A 23,646-nucleotide genomic window follows, 5' to 3' on the forward strand; every position below is an offset into this window, starting at 1 on the left:
CAGAATACCCGTATACGATTGCAATTATAAACACGTTATTGCTAGCCTAATATGAACCACTAGCTTTTGTTCATAGTAGTTTTATTACACTGCATTATAGTTGCCTTTCCTCCAAGCTAACGTTCATATCGTGTTAGCTACCAAGGTAAACAAAGCTAGGTTAGCATATTAGCAGGCAAGCTGTTCATTACACAACTACTACTAACGAGTCTAAAACAACTAAGTTTCTCTAATATTTTGTGATTTGCATTTGATTTCGTCCAGCCAGATCCTGGCGGACAATCCATGACGGGGAAGGGATTCTACTACTACTGAGGGTGCTAAAAGGCACCGCACCGACTGTGCGCAGGCAAGATGCGAGGAGGAGGAATGGATGATATACCGTGTATATATGTATATTTATGTTCATTTTGTACATTTCTAAAAATGAAGTTTAATGGAAATACTTAGTAGGCCTATCCTTTCTTCCCTGAATTCATATATAGCAAACCATGATTTGATTTCTCATCAAACAGTAGTAGTTTATAACGGGTAAAAATAACTTACTCTTTGTTATGAGAGTAGCTCGTAGGCCACAACGGAAAGACAAGGAGACATACACGAGTTTACAAAACCACGGCACATTTATTGTGGTAAATGCAGAGACAGGTGGTTGAGAGGATCGCAGAGTTAGTCTTCCTGCAGCCGCTTTGGAGAGAGACTGTGTCCGGAGGTGTCCGTGATCGTGCTGATTAGCCTCTTCAGCTCCACCCCATCGTAAGACAAAGGCCCTGGGGCCGTCACACTCTTCTATAACAACAGTTAAAAATATATATGTATATAAAATATACCGCTGTACCGACGCCATGATAAGACTGATGTTACGCTGAGAGCAGCCGGGAAAAGCACTGACATGGGCGCAGCCTCTCTGGTGGTTGACTAATCAGAACAAGTGGCCGAGCTGACCAATCGGAGCACACTAGGCTCACAGGGAGGGGGGGGCAAGAGCTCCAACGAGTCGTTTAGTGGAGAAAGTGAATACTGCTGAATACACATGCTTGACAGAGATGCTGTATGCGAAACCAATGTGAGTTTGGAAAATTGCACAGTATAAATCTATTTTAGTATACCTCAACAATGTAATTATGATCAGTGGAAATGGCCATGACATGGGCCCTTTAACACAAAACTCTCTCTCAGCAAAGACGGAAAATAATACTAAATTGTTTATTTAAACCCTTATGAATATTAAACAACAACCTATAGGTTAAAAGAGGAAAGGTTGAAGGCTCACCACAGGAGGAGGTTCATTGATATCATCAATGATTCAGGGTTCACCTTGGTTTGCAAATTAAAAAACGCACTGAACCAAACTGTGCAAATGAAGACACATCTTCAGCAACTTGAGCTTTACTGAACCAAACGCTGCAAGAAGCTCAGTGTCCCCTGGTCTCCAGCTGTGTGCGTCACTCTTTAGTGTCCCCTGGTCTCCAGCTGTGTGCGTCACTCTTTAGTGTCCCCTGGTCTCCAGCTGTGTGCGTCACTCTTTAGTGTCCCCTGGTCTCCAGCTGTGTGCGTCACTCTTTAGTGTCCCCTGGTCTCCAGCTGTGTGCGTCACTCTTTAGTGTCCCCTGGTCTCCAGCTGTGTGCGTCACTCTTTAGTGTCCCCTGGTCTCCAGCTGTGTGCGTCACTCTTTAGTGTCCCCTGGTCTCCAGCTGTGTGCGTCACTCTTTAGTGTCCCCTGGTCTCCAGCTGTGTGCGTCACTCTTTAGTGTCCCCTGGTCTCCAGCTGTGTGCGTCACTCTTTAGTGTCCCCTGGTCTCCAGCTGTGTGCGTCACTCTTTAGTGTCCCCTGGTCTCCAGCTGTGTGCGTCACTCTTTAGTGTCCCCTGGTCTCCAACTGTGTGCGTCACCCTTTAGTGTCCCCTGGTCTCCAGCTGTGTGCGTCACTCTTTAGTGTCCCCTGGTCTCCCAGCTTTGTGCGTCACTCTTTAGTGTCCCCTGGTCTCCCAGCTTTGTGCGTCACTCTTTAGTGTCCCCTGGTCTCCCAGCTGTGTGCGTCACTCTTTAGTGTCCCCTGGTCTCCCAGCTGTGTGCGTCACTCTTTAGTGTCCCCTGGTCTCCCAGCTGTGTGCGTCACTCTTTAGTGTCCCCTGGTCTCCCAGCTGTGTGCGTCACTCTTTAGTGTCCCCTGGTCTCCCAGCTGTGTGCGTCACACTTTAGTGTCCCCTGTTCTCCCTGCTGTGTGCGTCACTCTTTAGTGTCCCCTGGTCTCCCAGCTGTGTGCTTCACTCTTTAGTGTCCCCTGGTCTCCCAGCTGTGTGCGTCACTCTTTAGTGTCCCCTGGTCCCCCAGCTGTGTGCGTCACTATTTAGTGTCCCCTGGTCTCCAGCTGTGTGCGTCACTCTTTAGTGTCCCCTGGTCCCCCAGCTGTGTGCGTCACTCTTTAGTGTCCCCTGGTCTCCAGCTGTGTGCATCACTCTTTAGTGTCCCCTGGTCCCCCAGCTGTGTGCGTCACTCTTTAGTGTCCCCTGGTCTCCCAGCTGTGTGCGTCACTATTTAGTGTCCCCTGGTCTCCAGCTGTGTGCGTCACTCTTTAGTGTCCCCTGGTCTCCAGCTGTGTGCGTCACTCTTTAGTGTCCCCTGGTCTCCCAGCTGTGTGTGTCACTCTTTAGTGTCCCCTGGTCTCCAGCTGTGTGCGTCACTCTTTAGTGTCCCCTGGTCTCCAGCTGTGTGCTTCACTCTTTAGTGTCCCCTGGTCTCCCAGCCGTGTGCGTCACTCTTTAGTGTCCCCTGGTCTCCGTTGTGTTCTGAGCTTCTTGCAGCGTCTGGTTTCTGCAGCTTTTAGTAAACGCTGCGCATGTCTCCTCAAGTTGCTGAATGTTCTCTAAATGCTGCATGAGTTGTCAAGTTGCTGGAGATGTTTCTGCATGTTTACAGGAACATTTGTGTTTTTATATCTGAAGCTGAGTTGTGTGGGGTTTCCATGAACCTTATGAAGAGAAAAAAGGAAGCAACATGTGGATGAAGTGATCAGAGAGGAAGAGGAGTACTGTACTTCACTGTAACTCCACTGTATGTGTGCAGCAGTCATTGCACACTGTGCTGCAGGCTGTATCCATGGCAACAGAGCGATTATTGTGGGATGAGTCAGGTTGAGTAAAAGGTAGTGCCGCATACATGCAAAAATACTCCCTCTGTGCAAGTGTTTAAAATCCTTCTAATGCACGGAGACATCTGGAGATATTGGGCTGTCTCATGGCCTTTTTCAGACTAGTGTCAAAATCCACATGAGTTTATCTGCATGTTTGTGCATTTTTTAACATAACACGTCAGAAAGCTTGATGAGAAACAGACTCGTGTCAGTGTCAGCGGACGTCTCGTGGTGATATCGGTTTGTATTCACCTGCAGTGTTTTCATCATGTTTGGCTTTAAAGAACGTTTCCTCAGAACTCTACTCAGGACTCTCTTCCTTTGAACACACTTTTGTGTGACCTTAAAACTATCTGTTTCTATATTATAACCGTTGTTTTTCTCTCCTACCTCAGCATTGCTATGACCTTTTCCTCCAACTATTACATTTAGTTTAATATCATTTCTTGAATTCATTTTTTTGAAATATTTGAACCTTTTTTAGTCTAAATAGTCAAACCTTTTGTCAGATTTACAGTGCTCCTATTTCTTTACCTCGAAATGTTGTCTCCTTCTCTCTCAGTGGAAAAATCTTACACACACACCAAACTGTCCACTTTCATTCCTGTCTATATTCTGAAGCTGTACAGTACACACACCATTCACACACACACACTTTATTCCTAAGACATGCAGAACATAACTTTTTATTGCAGCATTTTCTGATTTATGGAACGTTTTAAAACCCCTTTAGTAAAACACGTCACTTCTCCTCTGCAGATAACAGTAGACACACAGTTACACAGTGTTATTTTAGAACTAATTCCACCATTGGTTTCTGGGCAGATGGAGAAGACAATAAGATTAAACTGCTCTGCTGCTAATTCTGTTTCACTGCAGGACTTCAGATAAACTCACAGCCACAGTTTGTGTCTCTGAATGTGGATTCTGTCTCTGCAGTTAGAGACCACAGTGAGTGACGAGCTGTGGAAGTCTGAGAGTTTTCCCTGTAAAATGATGCATGGGGAGTCGAGGTAAAAAGCTGACACCCTCGTGACATGTTTTTATGTGTTTCCATATCTGCTGAAAATAAAACTTGGGAGTAAATGTGTCAAAATATTACAACAAGCTCCTCTTGTCACCTCCTTTTCTTCTATACTCCTTTAGAAGGTAAAGTAACCTCTCTAGAGGTGGGAAGTATTGGAGTACAAATACTTTGTTACTTTAAGTACATGTTTCTGGTATCAGTACTTTACTCCACTTCTTATTTTTCTGACGACTTTCTACTTTGACTTCTTACATGTTGAACACAAATACCTGTACTTTCTACTTCTTACATGTTGAACACAAATACCTGTACTTTCTACTTCTTACATGTTGAACACAAATACCTGTACTTTCTACTTCTTACATTTTGAACACAAATACCTGTACTTTCTACTTCTTACATGTTGAACACAAATACCTGTACTTTCTACTTCTTACATTTTGAACCCAAATACCTGTACTTTCTACTTCTTACATTTTGAACCCAAATACCTGTACTTTCTACTTCTTACATGTTGAACCCAAATACCTGTACTTTCTACTTCTTACATTTTGAACCCAAATACCTGTACTTTCTACTTCTTACATTTTGAACCCAAATACCTGTACTTTCTACTTCTTACATTTTGAACACAAATACCTGTACTTTCTACTTCTTACATTTTGAACACAAAAACCTGTACTTTCTACTTCTTACATGTTGAACTCAAATACCTGTACTTTCTACTTCTTACATTTTGAACCCAAATACCTGTACTTTCTACTTCTTACATGTTGAACACAAATACCTGTACTTTCTACTTCTTACATGTTGAACACAAATACCTGTACTTTCTACTTCTTACATGTTGAACCCAAATACCTGTACTTTCTACTTCTTACATGTTGAACCCAAATACCTGTACTTTCTACTTCTTACATGTTGAACACAAATACCTGTACTTTCTACTTCTCACATTTCCCAAACAGGCTGGTTCCTTTAGTTTGAATGTGTGTTTGGTGGCGTGATCATTATTATTTAGAGTCATTGCGTGCCTATTGATTTGAACACGATCCGTGTATCCATCATTTCCTGGTCTTCTCTAAAGAAGAGGGACCAATGAAAACGTTGTCATGTTGCCGTTGTTCAGCATGGAAACATTCATTAGCTAACAATGACATTATTGTTCTATTAATATAAAGGGAGGTCAGGTACTCTTTAAAACAGCTGCTAGTTATCGGTACTTTTTACTGAAGTACATTTCAAAGCCCATACTTCTTTACTTTCACTTGAGTAAAGAAGTTTAGTCAGTACTTCTACTTTGACCAGAGTATTTTTAAACACGAGTATGTGTACTTCTACATGAGTAAAGGATGTGTGTACTTTTACCATCTCTGAACCTCTCAGGTAAAGGTCTCACCTGAGTCGGGGCTGTACATGTAGACGAAGCGGCTCCAGCCGAAGGCCTCCAGCAGGGCCATGATGGGCTCCTGCAGCGGGGGCCTCAGCTGGAGGACGAACTGGTTGTTGGTGGTGACGGGGAAGGAGGGCGTGACGAAGCACACGTGCAGAGAGCCGCAGAACGACATCAGCATGTTCACCGTCCGCCGGTCGTACAGACCCATGATGGCGTACACTCCTTTAGAGAACTGGGAGCAGACTGGGAGAAGAAGGAGGAGAGGAGGTTAGAACATTGTTTCATCAACAGCTTTTTGTTTGGCACTGCTACTTTTAATTATTTGATCAATTATCGGTTTGTGTTTTCCCTACTTATTGTTTAAGTCCATAATATGCTGACAACTGTACAAGGTAGTAACAACTACTATATGCTATTTAACACAGAGAAGCATCACATCTTCAGATTGTTTGGACAATTACTTTCCATTTTCCAAATATGTTGTGATTATTTTTGTGTCGATTGACTGAAAATGTATTATTGTTTCCAACACATTTTTGATTATATAGGAAACAAAGACTTAGTATTTATTACTCCGTTAAACATAACTGAAAAAATGCTTAAATGACTCCATTAATGATAAACGTATTTATTTATTTATAGACTAATCCCAGTTACTCAAATTCCTTCCTGAACATAGTGTCAACATTATTCCAGTGTATGATGATATTATACTTGTGTGTGTATACTGTATGTTTGACTAATGCTATTTTGATTTCCCCCATGAGCCTCTCTGTCTGTCAGTTTGCATCCCTCTCTCCCCCCCCCCTCGCCTCTCCTTCACCTTCTGTCCTCTCCCTTTATTTTCCTCCATCCAATACTTTCCCTTGTCTTGTTGTCTGTCTTGTTTTTCAAGCTCCAGTTCATCTTTGTCCGCCCTGAATTCCAGGTCAGCAAACAAACCAAAAGTGAAATATAGTTCACACACGCTCTAAAGTGTGTAATCTCCTGACACACAGGTCTACACACTGCGCTTTATGGGAGAGTGTTTTGTTCTTTTTGTAAAAGTCAGGTATTATTTTGTATGGAGGGTTTGTTTTGTACATGGAGAACTAATGGTGTGCAATGGTTCATGCAGACTGACAGTAGAGAGACAAAGAGCCTCAAAGAAACAGTTCGATATGAATAGAAGCAGAACAGAAATGTTAACATCAACGTATGTACAGATTTAAGGGATTCATACAGTATGTAACATTTCTGCACGGAAATGTGTAAAATCTACTATAAATATGTGATATATTCAGTGGAGCTCTTCCAATATCCCAAAGGTTTCAAATAACATCATTATAATCAAGGTAAGGTAAAAATATAAAAATAATATTTGATTGAATTTATTTTAAAGTATTTTTTATCAAATTAAGAAGTCTCAGGAGTGTAAATAAATCCAAGAAAAATGTGTAATTCATGAATGAAAACACAAAAACTTTGAAATATTGATTGGTTGTTATTAATAATTGAAGAAAATAAGAACATCATCATCAAGAAATCAGATGATTAACAACCCTTTAAAGGTCCCATGTCATGCTTTTCCGGTTATTACCCGTCCCCTTGTGTGTTATGAAGGTTGTTCTGCATGTAAACGGTCTGCAGAGTCACAAACCCTCAAAGTACACCCTGTAGCGAGTAAAACTCTAACACAGAGAAGACCTGTCTATGCTGCCCCAGAACGCCTCGTTGGGGATTTCTCTTTTTCCATTGTTTGCTTCCTGAACACCCAAATCAACTACAAATGACCGGATTGGCCCAAATGGACCAATCAGTGGAGCACCTCACACACCAGGATCCCTTGGCTAACTATCAGGGAGTCCCCATTGACTTGCATAGAGCTCCCTGAACGCTGGTAATAGACGAGTTGGGATGGTGGAGAAATGCTCTCCGCAGACCCATTCTCACAGCGTTATAAACCTTTTCTTACTCAATATCAAGCCACACTTATTGTTTTTACTTCGGCTGTGAGTGTTTGTGTGTGCTCAGGATGAGTTTCGCTTGTTCTCGCTGTATCGCCGACCCGGAAACCTGTCCGCTCCTCGAGCAACGAGCCTCGCAACGTCCCGACCAATCAGAGCACACTGGGCTCACAGGGAGGGGGGGGAGCAGGAGCTCCAACAAGGCGTTTAGGACAGAGAGTGAATACACATACTATACAGAGATGCTGTATGAGAAACCAATGTGAGTTTGGAAAATTGCACAATGTAAATCTATTCTAGTATACCTCAACAATGGAAATATGATCAGTAGAAATGGCCATGACATGGGACCTTTAAAGGTAGAGGCCATGTTACTTTTGGACATTACTGTAGTCTTTACAATTATTAACACTGGTTCAGCAACAAAAGATACACATAATGTTTAATCAAAACAATGTGCTTTTTGGAATATATGTGTTACTTAATGAACCAAAACATAGCAGCTTTAAGTAATTTTTCTTTCTTTTGTCTCCTTCATTTGCAGCGTTTATGATTGTATCTGTACACCATGAGAGTGTTATCTCCTCGCCACGGAGGAGACGTGATTTCAGCGCCTCACTTATCTGCTGCTGATAAACTGCAGTTTGCTGTTTCCACACAAAAGGCTCCTCGTGCCGAATCAAATGACTCCTCCCGCAGCAGGATTAAGACCAAGTATTCTCATTGCTCCAGGATCGCAACTCTGTAGAACCACCAGCTTATTTTACGCAGAGATCTCGTTTTGGAATATAAAAACATGTTATCATTCAGAAAATCTCTGGATAAAAGATGTGAACCTGTCACTCTAACTTTCACAACCAAACAAACCCCTCTTTAAGGCTTAATGTCCTTTGAGAATAAGTAATACAAGTCTAAACATCATCACAAATCACAACACAGTGCTGTAACTGTCATATTTCAGATTGTCTTTACTGCAGGTGTCTTTTCAGATATCATGTCAAAAGTGTCCTGACGTTGGAGCTACAAAGAAGGTCATATCTTTGAGACAATAACACATTGATGATGGAATCGGCTGATCATTAATGCAAATATACACAATTCACCATGTGTTGTAAAAACAAATTAACATTAAAAAAAGGCTAAAGAAATAGTTTTTTTGTGGGATGTTCCTGTATTCATTTTGTATCTAGTGTGTTTTGTGTCATTTGTGTAACCCTGTGTGGTTTCTGTAGAATAAAGTAGAAAATGCCCTTTGTAGTTAACAAAGACTGGTGTGTGGTGTGTGTGTGTGTGTGTGTGTGTGTGTGTGTGTGTGTGTGCGTGTGTGTGTGTGTGTGTGTGTGTGTGTGTGTGTGTGCGTGTGTGTGTGTGTGTGTGCGTGTGTGTGTGTGTGTGTGTGTGTGTGTGTGTGTGTGTGTGTGTGTGTGTGTGTTGTGTGTCCTTGGTGCAGTGCTAACATGCTAAATCCGTAAATAGCTCTTTCCCCGGGGTCATGCTATCATGCTAACGAGCTATCTGTCTGTTAGCGTTAGCGCTGCTGTCCCGACGGAGGCCGGACAGATGCTCCCTGCTGGGAACATGTATTTATGTTCAGGTCATCAACATGGTCCAGATGTGATCATCCTTCAGGAGGAAGCAGTGAAGTGATCTCTGAGTTATCTTCCTGTAATCAATCACATGTGTTTCTACTTTCTACATGTTCTTGTTGTGATGGGATTTCTACAACCCAGGAGAAAAGGTTTTGATATCCTATCGTAAAAAATAACTAAATATCATCAAATGGTGTTAAATAAAGACACAACACATTGATCCAAAGTATTTCTAAATGTAAAAGCATGAATATTCCTTAGCGCTACAAACCTTTTTTGAACAAAGTTAATTTTTCTTGTTTCTGTGAAGTGCTCACTTTTCTGAGCAGCGTATTAAAAATGAGCATAACTCAAAAATATGCAAGTAACAAAATCAGGGTATATGCATGAATCCTGAAGTCAGATGTAAAACCTTTTCAAACCTTTTTTAAGACCCTTTCCATACATTTTAAGACCTCATCGGCACTTGGAGTTCTAACCGGTTACCTTGGCGACACACTTTACCTCACATTTACTATATACAGTATTGATTGTCCTTCCTCCTTATCTTCCAACCATTTGGACGCAGACTTGCATTTCCCCATAACCATGTTATTTAGCAACCGGCGTAAACGGGCCATCGCGCGCTATCAAGCAGAGCGCGCGATGTCCTGTTCAGATGACGTCAAACCCAACGGGATGCCATAAATAAACTACACAGAATCACACTACACACCTACGCAATGATTACATTCAGGCAGACTGTAGAATACAACCTCTTTGGACAATTTATATACTTATTGAAAACTAACTACAAAATGTAATACCTTGGAAAATGCCGTTTAATACTTTTTAATACTTTTTAATAGCCTTCATTTTTGCTTAATTGATTTATCAACGTTTAATACTTGTTAAGACCCCGCGGACACCCTGGAAATCATTTTGTCCAAGTTTCTACATTTAGGAATCTTTTGGACCAGTATGTTTTGTGTTTATTCAGTAACTATTGAAGACAAAACACTTACGGCACTATTTCAATACTTACAGTAGAAACACATGTGATTGACTACAGGAACATCACTCACAGATCACTTCACTGCTTCCTCCTAAAGGATGATCACATCTGGACCATGTTGATGTTGTTGACCTGAACATAAATACATATTCCCAGAAGGCTCACAGCAGCTGTGGACGACTCACAGTATCATAAACATACATTAAGCCATCATCAACATCATTTTATTTACTTTACATGAATGTCTCAACACAACACTGCTGTAAGAATAAGATAATGCCCAGATCTACAACAATCTGCTAACCAATGGATAGTCAAGACTTTAATTATTCATCTGTTATTTAGTTAATATCACCCACAGACAAAGCGGTATAGATACAGAAGTGAACCTTTCACAGCAATATAAAATATGTGGAGTCCAGCCAGTTTCATTGTATCTGAGAAAATGTGGGCTAAAGCTGAAGGAAGTAGGAGACAAGAGTTAAACTCTAGGTTTGAGTAATATATATATTTCTATATATTTTAATAGTCTATTGATGGGACCTCATTCATTTGAAATAGCCTAATAATCACTACAATATTAATCTACATACTTTTAAATGTTATTCTATATATAGTATTCCTATGAATTGTTTTTTGAAGCTCAATAATAAACATATTTTTTGCCTGGAATTTGTCTGGGACATGGAAATCATTGGCCATGACCATTTTGGAAAACACAGAATATCATCTACTAAATTCCAGTTTTCCTGTCATCCCTAGATCTATATTTATCTTGGCCCAGACAAGAACAACTTTCAGAACAACAACCCCCCCCCCACACCCCCGGCTCAGCTTCATCAATTAAAGTCACAGAGGAGAGAAGTTGACGTGGAGACACTGATCTGACCTCGTCCTCGCTCGGCGTCAGACATCTCGCTCCTCGCCTCCTCGGGCCTCCGTACCGAGCTTTATTTAAATACAGCCCAGAGACGGCAACCAGCACCAGGGGCCCCACAGCTGAGACCTCACCCCCCCTCCCCCTCCCAACCCCAATCCCAAAACAGAGAGCCTCGTCCTGATGACATCCGTCTATCCAACCGCAGATCTGTGTCTCTGTGAAAACTAATAATCACAGTATGCAGCTGAAGGGTTATCGGCAGGTAATCCTGGAGACGTGTTTTATCCTTGTTAGCTCACCATCATTCCCCCCCCCCCAAACTTACACACACACACACACACTTTTTGAGCTAGCTCTGCTGAGGAGACCGCCCGGAGACAAACATCCAAACATCAGATCACTGTTTCACTGCCGTCATGCTGCATTCACGTCACACGTTTACCCCAGAATGACATCCACATGCAACACACGGATACAGACTTTATATATGTTTCAGTGGAGTGACTTTCACTGAGCGCTGTGCTGACATTAAAAGCAGCCAGATACAGAAAAGTCCTAAGGTCAGAGACTGTGGACACTGAGTATGTCTACGTTCACATTAAACTGTTACAGAGTGGAGAAGAAATAAGTCCTTAAACCTTAACATTTGTAAGGATTTCATTACTTCCTGTCCTCTCGTCTGGATGTCAATGGCTTTCTGAATGTGTTTTTGGTTGTTAGGCTGAAATAAGGTCTGTAGTTAACACAAGCTGAAGAGATTTTAATTCTACGATATAACATATGTCAGTAAATACCCCACTGGTGAATTTACAAGTGTCTAAATGAGACAGCATTCAAAGAAGTCACTAGAGAAACAGTGACAATCAGTAAATGTAATAAATAAGATGTTTATGAACTGCTCAATGGAAAGTTTCTGTCCCGAGGGAAGAAGCGGGTGTTCTTGGTGCCTAAAGACTGATCCAAATTAATTAGCTCATCAAAACAAGTCCACAGGATCAACTGTGCTACACACCAGGGTGTATCTGCTCACACCAGATCTGTTCAGGAAGAAGAACTGAAGTGTGTGTTTTCCTGTGAGCAGGTCTGAGGCGCGGACACCGAGCTCAAACAAACGAGGTTTCCACCCGTCAGCGTGCACCGTCTCAACCTCAGGCTCTAATTAGTGTGTTTAGTAGCAATGCTGAATAATAGATTAAATGGCTGCTGCCTTCCTCAGGGCGACGTACCATCACACACACACACACACACACACACACACACACACACACACACACACACACACACACACACACACACACACACACACACACACACACACACACACACACACACACACACACACACACACACACACACACACACACACACACACACACACACACACACACACACACACACTCATACAGTGCACACATCCACATGCTGAATCACACACATACAGTGTTCAAAAAGCATTTTGGCAACTGCTGCCTCCGAGGCATCAGTGCAATAATCTCCTGCTGACACACACACACACACACACACACACACACACACACACACACACACACACACACACACACACACACACACACACACACACACACACACACACACACACACACACACACACACACACACACACAGACACATAGAAATGGAGGCTAACTAAAAGTGTTCCCCTGTGAACAGTTGCAGGTTTAAATCCCATCTGTTGGCTCAGAGCGAGTCTCTGCTGCCTCCGTGTCTACATTTACATTTTACTAGTCCACAAAGATTTACCCACAATGCACTCCAGAGACCACACAGCTCATGTAACCCTTTTTTCCAAACTAATGCAATCATAGACTTCACATCAACAGTAGAAAGACCCATTTATTTCTACTACACAGAAGTGAAGGAAAATATCCTGGATATGGGAGCGGCCATCTTGAGATTCTGACACCTGCTAGCTGCTAAATTAGCACTACAGTAGCTGTGTTGCTAAATAATATCTCTTATATACATTAATGATCAAACTGAGACATATAACTGTTCACATAATGTATGAACCAAAGAATCTACTCTATATATACATGTATATAAGACATACTTTAATAATCCTCAAAGGGGAAATTCTATTTCTGTTGTTATTGACATTACATTACACACAAAGGCCAGAAATACACACATGCCTTAGTGGAGAGGTGTCAGAGCGAGAAGCTTGAACCAATGGTCTGGCGCCATGCAGCAGAAGGGGGTTTGGTGCCTTTCTGAAGGACAGCTTGGCAGTGCAGAGGAAGCAAACTGGAAAACACTTCACACTTTCGGTCCAATCAAAAATGCAATCAACTCAATAAAAAAGCCAGTGGGATTTTGGATTATAGCAGAAAATAATCTCTTGGTCAGACAAACATTTATGATAGTTACACGTTAAGTTCAGCAGGATCATCTCCACATATTAACACCACTTTATGATTTTGGCTATAAAGGAAGGAACTACAGCACGGTCACATGACCTCACGTCAAAATCCTCAAAGGATTCAACATTTACAAACCACAACACTGCCAACCCAGTCTCACGGCATTTCGTGTTATAGTCACGAAATCAATGTAATCTATTGATTCGTGTTCACCAACACGATTTTCGCATTTTTTTCGTGTCACACTGAACGATTTTAAAAGCAATGTATTTCTATTGGTAGTATGTTTTGTGCCTGCAACACGTCTTTTTGTCCAGTCGGGTCTTGGAAGACCAGAAGCTGTGTGGTTCATAAAAACATTTTCTTACTCAATATCTTACCCTAAGCCTAACTCTATCCCTTTTATTTTAAATTGTATAATGTCTTGAGTTTTTTTTGCCGTCCGCGAGGAAAAGAAATGGCTCAGAGCCTCAGAATACTGACATCTGTATTTTATGTCATCTTTTTTTCCTTCTAATTTGTTATTATTTGGTGCAGGCACGAAACATACTACCAATATAAATACATTACTTCTAAAATCGTTCTGTGTCAGAATACTTAAATCTGTATTTTTTGTAATCTGTTTTTCCTTCTAATTTGTTATTATTTACATTGCTTTTAAAATCGTTCTGTGTGACACGAAAAAAATGGCGAAATCGTGTTGGTGAACACGAATCAATAGATTAATTTCGTGACTATAACACGAAATGCCGTGAGACTGTGTTGACACTGCTGCTTGAATCCAATAATTACATTAAGTCTTTTATTTCCTGCTCACAATTGAACCTCATTGGACTGATAATAAAATAAGTTAACCGTATCATGTATTTCTTCTTCTCTTGTGTTATCTCCCTGAGTTTCCTGGCTGTGACTCCGTCTTGTCTAACAAGGAACTACAGTTTAAGATGATTAATGAAAGATAATCCCCTTTTCTCCTCGTATCTTACCACCAGCTCTCCCTTTCTCTCCACACTGTGCAGTTGGAGATAGCGTCCTTGCAGGCGCTCCATGCAGCTGCATTCTATCCTCATTTCACATTTGAGGCATTTAACGGAGCGTGAAACTACAAGTGAGTCCTCAAGGGCAAAATGTCACCAGCTCTCTCCCTTTCCACCGGGCTTCCTGCCTAAATGTTCCCATTGTTATGCATTCTTTATTTTCTACACCAATAAGCAATAAAAACAACAATAAAGCGCACAGACTGTGGACTGTCTCAATCTGTGCGCTCCTGATAAGGAAGTCCTGGCAGAGAACACCGTTTAATTTCCCTCCGTCTCCCCCTCCTTCTCCTCCTCTTCCTCTTCCTCTTCCGTCTCCCATCTTCTCCTGCTCCTCTGGGAGGGCGGTGAGTTAAAATGTTAGTTAGCTGCGCCTCAGAGTTTATAATTAAAGTGCAAACTTAAAAAGGTTAAAGATACAGAGGGGGAGTCAGGGATGAAATTATTTTTAAATTTTGAACGCTCGTCTGTGGCTGTTTTTCTCTCCCTGTATTTACAGCAGGGGTGGAAAGTAAAAGCACATTTACTCAGGTATTGTACTTAAGTAGACATGTTTGTACTTTACCTAATATTTCTATTTAAAGCTACTTTATACTTCTACTCCACTGCAATTGAGAGGCCAATCCAACTCCACTAAATGTATTTGAACACCCATAAAAACACATATATTCTGATATTGTATTTTGCAGTTCAGTACGAATATACACAGAGTCTATATTTGGTCCACAAACTATAATACCAAAAGGAACTTACATGTATAAAAGCAGGATAATAACATATAAATATACGTCCATACGGATTGACAAGTAAACGGACTGATGAGGCAAAGCAAAGTAAAGATGCATCACATGTTGCATTTAACCCACAGCGAGGTCGAATGAGGACTTCTCCCTCTGTGAATACGTGTTTGACAACTTTGTTTGATCGTGCAGTTCTTCAGGTGAACACTTACTGAGCGAGTTAACCTGCAGACGTATTCCCTTACCTTAACAAAAAAGTAGAGAAACTTTCATTTCTGTGCTCTCAGGACTTTCCCTGCGTGTCTGTATTCTCTGCTGACGGATGGATTTTTCTGCCACTCAGCTCAAAACCCATTTGCTTGAGAGTTTTTAAAAAGAGCAATATTTCCTCCTGAAATGGTGCCGCCCTGGATTTGTAATGTGCAGCTGTGAGTTCATGAAGCCATGGGCACAGTATACACGAGTTCATACGCTGCATTCAAACCCTGTTACATGCTCTATTAGACGGAGACGCTCTCCTGATTCATTCCTCTCTATTCAGACCTCCATGCAGCCTGATCTGCTGGCAGCAGTTGGACGGCGACGTGTTGCCAAAGTGCCCGACTCCATTTGGGTTCCTTCATAACAGGATGTGTTTATTGTTGCAGCGACACATTCATTACCGTCCAGCTCTCCCTCTCTGCTCTGCTGGTGTACACTCTTGTCAAATTGATGAAGATGTTTTCTTAATTTGCACAGCGTTATGCTGTCTGGGCCATCCGACACACTTTAAGGCTGAAGCTCTGCTCAGACTACGGCTAACACAGAAGGAGAAACTACATTACTAGAGATCAGAGATACACATTCCTTGTAAATGACTCCTAAACAGACACAAAACTGCTTCTGGGATTAAGGTGCTGTTTATCAACATTGCAGGGAATGAATTGAACATCTCACTTCTGAAATGTGCAGAAGGCAAATACATAACATTAGCTGTTAGCTGTTAGCTGTTGGCAGCACAGTTCTACTGAGCTAAAGATGTTAAAGAAGAAGCTGCTTGGTGAGAATTATAGTTGAGATTCAACAGTATGCTAGCTAACGTTAGCCTCAAGAGCTAGAATATTTTCTGTCAGCTGCTCCGGCTTCTCGCTCTCATTGACTATTGTGGTCTGGCCTTGAAAGGACAGCTGTAGCATCGAGATCTTAACTCTTAAATATCCAAGTGGTGGAATTGAATTAGAGCCTTTGCAATGAGTATACAAACAGTTGTTGTGGTTTCAAACTGGATGAGTGAAACCCTCACACCTCATTTGAGTTAATAAATCTGGTTAAATTAGCATAACATATTCTATAATGAGTTCAAAATGTAGAAGCGAAGACGTGATCAGTGTCTGTTTTTAAAGTTGAACACCTGTCCCCCTCAGGTTATCTCCATGTTTACCACTTAGAGAGAGGAGAGTCATTATTCCTGCGACCACTGTCAGGAAACGTAGACTCACTGAAGAGCAAACAACAACTGCTGCTGTTTATCTGGTGAGGACAGACTGGCTTCTATGTCTGAACTGAGCTCAAAGTCTTCCCAGGCACAGGATATCTCCTGGACTTTAAATTAAATAACAAACTGAATGCAAGACAATAAACACCAAGTGAACAACAGCCCGCTGCTTAATAAGCATAAATATAATAACAGCGTGTTTGCAGTGTCTGCAGAATATAAGCAGGAGTCAAAGGAGCCACAGAGAGAGGCAATATCAAAAGCATGAAATATATGCAAATGAGAATTATCTAGCGAACAAATGTGAAGACGTAAGCAAAGAGGAACGGGTAATTCAATAAATTGGAGAAAATGAAGAAGAAAGACTTGAAAAGAGTCCAGACAGAGACTCAGACGTCGTCAGAGTTCAACGGCACAAACAGGTTCGTCACCGTCTGTCCGCCTGATGAAGATGAGACAGGAGGCTGGCTCTGCATTGTGTGTGTGTGTGTGTGTGTGTGTGTGTGTGTGTGTGTGTGTGTGTGTGTGTGTGTGTGTGTGTGTGTGTGTGTGTGTGGTGTGTGTGTGTGTGTGTGTGTGTGTGTGTGTGTGTGTGTGTGTGTGTGTGTGTGTGTGTGTGTGTGTGTGTGTGTGTGTGTGTGACGATGACTGTGTGACGCTAATAACCGGAGCAGGAGCAGAGAGCCTCTCCACTGCTGTTGTGTTTCGAGTGTCACTCAAAGTTTAGTCACTTCTGAACATTTCCAGAAACAAAGGAGGAATTATTTTTGGTCCGTTTGCCACTTTGATCCAGACTGACATATCTCAACATCTATCACGACATTTTGTACAAACATCTTCCAATTTTTCTTCCAAACAAAACGCTAATTCTAACCAAATGTCCAGAAAACTGTAGAAATTAAACATTATGAAATACCAAGTCATTGCCAAAACTAAAAACTTGATGAAAATAATGTTTCTACAGTCTCGCAGCTGAAATCCATTTTCATTTGTACAGTTATTTCCATTCATCACATAAATCTGTGTTTATTATATCTTACTCGGTGGGACCTCACCCTTTATGCTGCGTTCACACCGGACGCGATGCGATGTTTGGGGGCGGCGCGATTACATGTAAAGTCAATGCAGAGACGCGGACAGACGCGAATTCGCTCCGACGGCGCGCATGAAGCGGTGGACGCTGCGCGAATCACGCGATTGAGGCGATTGAGGCGATTGAACGGTGCCGCGTTAAACGCGAGAGTTCAATTTTTTCAACTCGAGCGTCAAATTCACGTGACGCGTTCTCGCGTTAGCCAATCAGCGGTGAGGATCTCAGCCGCCGTCACTGACGTTCAACCACACAACATCAGCCGTTAGCTGTTAGCAGTTAGCACACAGAGCTCACAGCTCCTCATATCCGTTCAGAAACTGGACAAAAGTTAAACAAGTACAAACCACAGACTGTCTGTGTCATGGCGAATACAGTCGCTGCTTATTTATGTCTGTAGGCCGTTGTTGTGAGTGTGGAATGAGTATATACAACGTTAGCTTAGCCTGGTTGACCCGATCTTCATTCAGAAAACAAGCATTTTAAAAGGTGTTTTGCCTGCCGTCTTGTCTGCAGACTTGTCAAAGCATTAATTCATGGTTGTTACTAACCGGTATCAGTATGTTGTTACTTCGGCATCATTTAGAAACGTGTATTACAATTTAATCACGGTAAAATATGTTCATTTGTTGTAGTTGTAGCTCCCGAGCCAGCGCGTCTTGTTTGAATGATGCGAGTAAACACAGCTGGCAGCCGCGGTGAAACTCCAGCGTTTAGAGCGATGCGATAGGAGCGATTAGAGCGAAGCGAATAGTCGCATCGCGTCCGGTGTGAACGCAGCATTAGGGAGGCGTGTGGTGCAGTGGGTTGTGCGTAGGTGTTGGGATCAGTGGAGCACAGGTTCAAACCCCACTGAAGTCAGCATGTCGTTGTGTCCCTGAGACACTTCACCCCAAATTGCTCCTGTGGGGATTGTCCACAGTATTGAGTATGTAGGTTGCTTTGGATAAAAGCGTCTAACAAGTGACATGTGATGTGTTGTGAACCAAGACTCAGAGAGGTGAAACAAATGTTTTGGGAGCGTTTAGTAGTGAGGGTTAAAGATAATCACATATCTCCATTGTGTCTTGATCTAACTGTATTTTTAACTGTTTGCGAATAAACTTAATTTAATTGAAGTACCATAGGTCGTGTTTTCGAGATGAGTGCTGTTAAAATCGGAAGGGATATCTAGCTACATTTTGATCTGTGAAATGCGTGTTAAAATCGGAAGGAGGAGATCTGTCTTAAACTTCTTTTAAGCTATTTTATAAATAAGGGCAGTAGGAGCAAAAGTTAACAAGTTACATTCAGTTATATTAAGGGGCGTTCTGTTCAGTAAACATGATCACAATATGTTCAAACGTAATCTTGTTAAATGTCGATTTTTGGTGAGAAACTTCCATAAATCCAGTTTTTTGAAGATTTCTCACAGCATATAAAGGAAGTGAATGAGAGTGGGAATTAGGAAGTGTTTAACTTCCGAGAAAAGCATGCAAACAGTAATAAAGGAGTGTATGTTGACATGGCATTCACTGTGTACTATGGTATCAGGAATAGTGGAATTTCACTGGTATTGGTATTTAAAACAGATGTTCTGGTATTGTGGCATCCCTGAAGTTGGTGGAACAAATTCTCTAGGAAGTACTCAGATCAGTTTAAGTAGAAAAGATGAAGTCTTGCATATACATTTAAATTATAAAAAGTACATTATGCTCAAGATTTCAGCCCTAAAATGAGCGATTCTGCTATTTGCTATTGGACCTGTCAGAATGATTTGATGATAGTTTTTACTTTAGTAAAACTCAGGGCTATTCAACTTTTTGATAGCCCCGGGGGAGATAAGCTCCACTTCATCCTCCACTCATGGGCTTTCATTTAATCGTCATTATTGTCTAGGCTGAACGTTTTGCATAACAGTTTTTAAAAACAACAAGTATTTTTAGCAGCAGATATAATGAGGTTACATCACAGATATTTTTAGAGCTCAGTGGAAGTGCTTCCTTATTTGGCGGAGTAGTAGGATGACAGATGGAAATACGTGAAAGTGTAAATACCATCACAGATCATGACCTTGTGTTGGCTGATGTGAGAACTACTGGACGTGTTTCTCCCTCTCTCTGCAGCAGCAGCAGCAGATGTGGAAGCAGCTGCAGGTTTGAATATGAAGATCACAGTTCATTTCATTCATATGATCAGAGTGAAGCTCCATGCCCCCCTTCCCCTGCACAGATGTACACTACTGTCTGTACTGTAAAATACTGTCTGTACTGTAAAATACTGTATATATACTGTAAAATATTGCCAATACTGTTCAAGCCGATACTGTAAAATACTGTCTATAGTGTAAAATGCTGTATATATATTCATATATTTATTAAAGTATAAAGTTAATGCATGTACTTTATGTAACTTTTTACTCCAGTATATGTCAGAGGCAGATATACTGTGTATCTACAATACATTTATTTTACATGTAGGACCATGGCGTTGACTTGCAAGTAAAAAGTCTTTGCACTCAAGTCCCGAGTCGTGTTCCCAACCAGACTGAGAAGTCCAGAGTCACAGTAAATACCGAGTCAACACAGACACATTCCACGTCCTTCACTTTGAGTCCAAAATAAATCATTATGCGTATTGTGTGAAAGGAGAACCTTTGCCCATGTGGCCTTTGGTTTATTTCATCAAAAAGTCGTGCATGCACAATAACGTTAAGCCCTAGAGATATAATCTTTTCATGTCATTTCCCTGTTGTGTAGATGCCTTAAATCTGTTGACATGTACGCCATATGTACAACATATGTTGATATATTGACCTAAAGGGCCTTCACACACCAGTCATGTGACAAACAAACAGCAGGAACATATAGAATACTCGTCTGCATGTCCTTTGTGTCGAGAGCTTTTGTTGTTAAGTGTAAGAAGGAAAAATGTGCTTTTATCAATGTTTAAAGGAGTAATAAAGTGTGTCTTATTGGTTTAAACTCTGTGTTGTTTTGTATCTGTTTGGTCGATGGCTTTATTCATGATGCAAAAGCTCAGAAATGTCCTCATAGTCGCTTTTTTCACAGCAAGTATTAACGTTTGGTGTGAAAGTATATAACAAAAGCAACTATTTGGAAGTATGTGTTGACATGCAAATTGATTGCATAAGAAAAAAAACATCTGCTGTGACTAAAGGGCGTTATCAATTTGTTTTATATTTCCCAGATGGGGTTCATTGAACCTTAAGGACCTGACACACCAAACTGACACCAAAGAACTGACACAGACGGACCCAATTGTTATGTCGCCTCACGTCTCCTGCGTCTTGGCCAAAAAGTCGCACTGGAACACACCGCAAAGACTTCAGCCGACGGCCAAGTAGCACGTACGCACTGCGTATGCGTGAGTGGCAATAACTCTCCTTACCAGCAGGCGGCGGTAGTGTGTATTCTTAATTCAAAAGAGGCAACCGGAAGACAGACTGCGTGATATAAACAAACAACAAATAGCGTGCGTTCCATTTTCACTCTCGTCCATCACAGACTGTTTCACATAACGACTTATAATCGAAAACATGTTTAGTGCGGTACTGGAAAATGAAAAATAATAGCCGTCTGTGTGTGCCTTCTTCACTTCCGTTTCGCTTTTCATGCACTGATTCGCTAAGCTGAACAGCCAATCAGAGTGATTTATTTTGCCGACAGCCTCCCGATTCAACATGGTGAATCGGCCGCGGAAGGTGTCGGCACGGCCGAAAAGACACGATGGGGCGGGACACACCAATCTGAGTAGGGCGACAGGACGCTCATCGACAGCCAGACATCTATCGATGGCCGAAATCGGCTTGGTGTGTCAGGGCCTTAAGAACTCGTCACCAGTGAGAAGGATTCCTGATCAAAGTGTCTGTTGTATTAAAGTGTGAAAGTGGAAGCTGCAGCTCTAAGACACATATTTGTTTTTCCACCTCAAAGCACGTTGAAGAGATGCCGCCATGCTGCTCTGCTTCCACTGTCTCACAGGAGGCAGAGCACAGTCTGTTTTACATTTCACACAACAACAGACCGAAAGGGGTGGGGGGGGGTTCATAGTAAGAGAAGGAGAGAGAGAGAGGTTGGTACACGCTCAATTCAAAGGCTGTATTTTCATATGCAGAGTAGCTACGGTGTAGAGATGCAATGAACATCTCAAGTCCCAGGCTCCTACACAATGCAACCTAAATATATATAACCCTAAAACAATAAAAATAGTGCAAGAAGAAACAGAGTATAATAAAATAGTGCGAGAGAATGCTACAAGTAATGCAGGAGAAGTAAACTATATACAAAAATAAATACAATAAGCTAAATGTGGCACATAGAATTCAAGGGACATCACTTACAGTAAGCAAGTTTCCATCAGCTTGTTTTTATGCACATGTTCAATCTTTATGCATAAAACACGAGTGAAATCGTAGAAAAAAAGTATTGCAAAAAAAATGATGACCATAATTTGTTGTGTGGTTAAAGCAGATTCAGTGAATACATGATGACGTTAAACATCAGAGAGTGCAGAGTGAAGCTTCACAGGAATAAAAGGAAATAGGAGCGAGCGGAGCGAGGTTAGTCAGCAGGGTCCGGAGGCAGGTGAGCTGCTCAGGTGCAGCTCCATCATTCTGTGCACGTCTGCCATGAAAATAACCTGCAGCGCTGCCAGGACTCACATCCTGCTTTAAAACTAACCCTGCTGCAGTCAGGGTGACAAGTTCCCAGTCCTTTACTCTGAGTTTAAATCAAATAAATCAAAATGCAAATCCATATAGCATCAAGTGACCAATGTGCAGGAAAATGTGTTATTTATTCAATTGACAGAAGAAAAAAAAGGAACCAAAAGGCCCCAGATGTTCTGTTTCCGACATGTGTAAACACTTCAATATCCTTACTATCATTTTCTGAATTGAGGGTTTTAAATGAAGGCATGTTGACGTAACAATCCAAGGTAGACTCATTTGTTTACAGTGTACACCTTTGATTAGGTTAGTTTTCACATTGCAATTAGGCATTAACTTGAGGCTGAAAGCTCTGGGAGAAGTATAAGGTGGACCTTGAATTAAGAAATGGATGTGTTTGAGTGTTCCTCTGGTTATCAATTACAGCTATACTTTAAAGCAGTTTACAAATACATGAATAAACACAACTATATTATGCTTTAAATGTTTAATAAGTGAGAGTTAAAGTGTTTTACTGGGTTTGTTTGGTTCTTGAGATACTTTAAAGAACTGTTCTTTTTAAATAAATCATGCAGAAAATACAAATGAACCGCTAACTATGAAAAACCTGAATAATTTAAAACATTTCGGAGACTTTCTTTGTGAGCATCTCTCTGTCTGCCGGGGCTTTTTAAAACATCAGATAACATGTGTGCTCCTGCCTGTATTTGACCAGAGGGCTGTGTTAGACGTACAGAATTGAATTCAGGTGTAATGAAGGCTTCTGAATGAAAGGAGGTCAGCACATTGTAAACCTGCTGCAGTGTGCTGAACGCTCCCCCGAGCCACAGTCCATTTACTGCTGCTGTCGGCTCTTTTAAAGCCGCCTGCTCTTAGTTCTGTTTTCTCCAAATCCCAAGTCTGCTGAATGAAGTCTGGATGGAGGGAGGAGGAGGCGCTGACCCGTGATGGAGAGCACCGTGGACGGCAGAATGCTATCCAACCTCCTCCAACCTGAAGCACATTTACCGTAACAACTCTTTTTACAAACCTGTAAAGTTACTAGACAGTCAAACATGCTCTCATCAACGTGACTAAGGGGCACATTATGGCTTCATACTGTCTGTGATCTATTGGCTTTTCTCTCTGCTGCCATGTCTGTTGCGTGTTAACGGGTTGTTACAAAGGGCTTTAAACTGGATATATGTGCTTTATTTGTGCAGCAACCGTGAGTCGATTCTTAAAGGTCCCATGTCATGCTTTACCGGTTATTACCCGTCCCCTTGTGTGTTATGAAGGTTTTTCTGCAT

At 41.6% G+C, this 23,646-nt stretch overlaps 1 protein-coding gene across 2 annotated transcripts in view; it reads right to left on the reverse strand.

The window, feature by feature from the left end:
• Positions 1-23,646, reverse strand: part of gria1b (glutamate receptor, ionotropic, AMPA 1b) — a 64,920-nt gene that overhangs the window by 31,158 nt on the left and 10,116 nt on the right. For both annotated transcript variants that reach the window (XM_034113983.1, XM_034113984.1), the window contains exon 3: positions 5,561-5,800. In XM_034113983.1, the coding sequence (XP_033969874.1) occupies positions 5,561-5,800 (240 nt within the window). The remainder of the gene's footprint in view (positions 1-5,560; positions 5,801-23,646) is intronic.

Source organism: Trematomus bernacchii, unplaced genomic scaffold, assembly GCF_902827165.1.
Source record: "Trematomus bernacchii unplaced genomic scaffold, fTreBer1.1, whole genome shotgun sequence".
Lineage (NCBI taxonomy): Eukaryota > Metazoa > Chordata > Actinopteri > Perciformes > Nototheniidae > Trematomus > Trematomus bernacchii.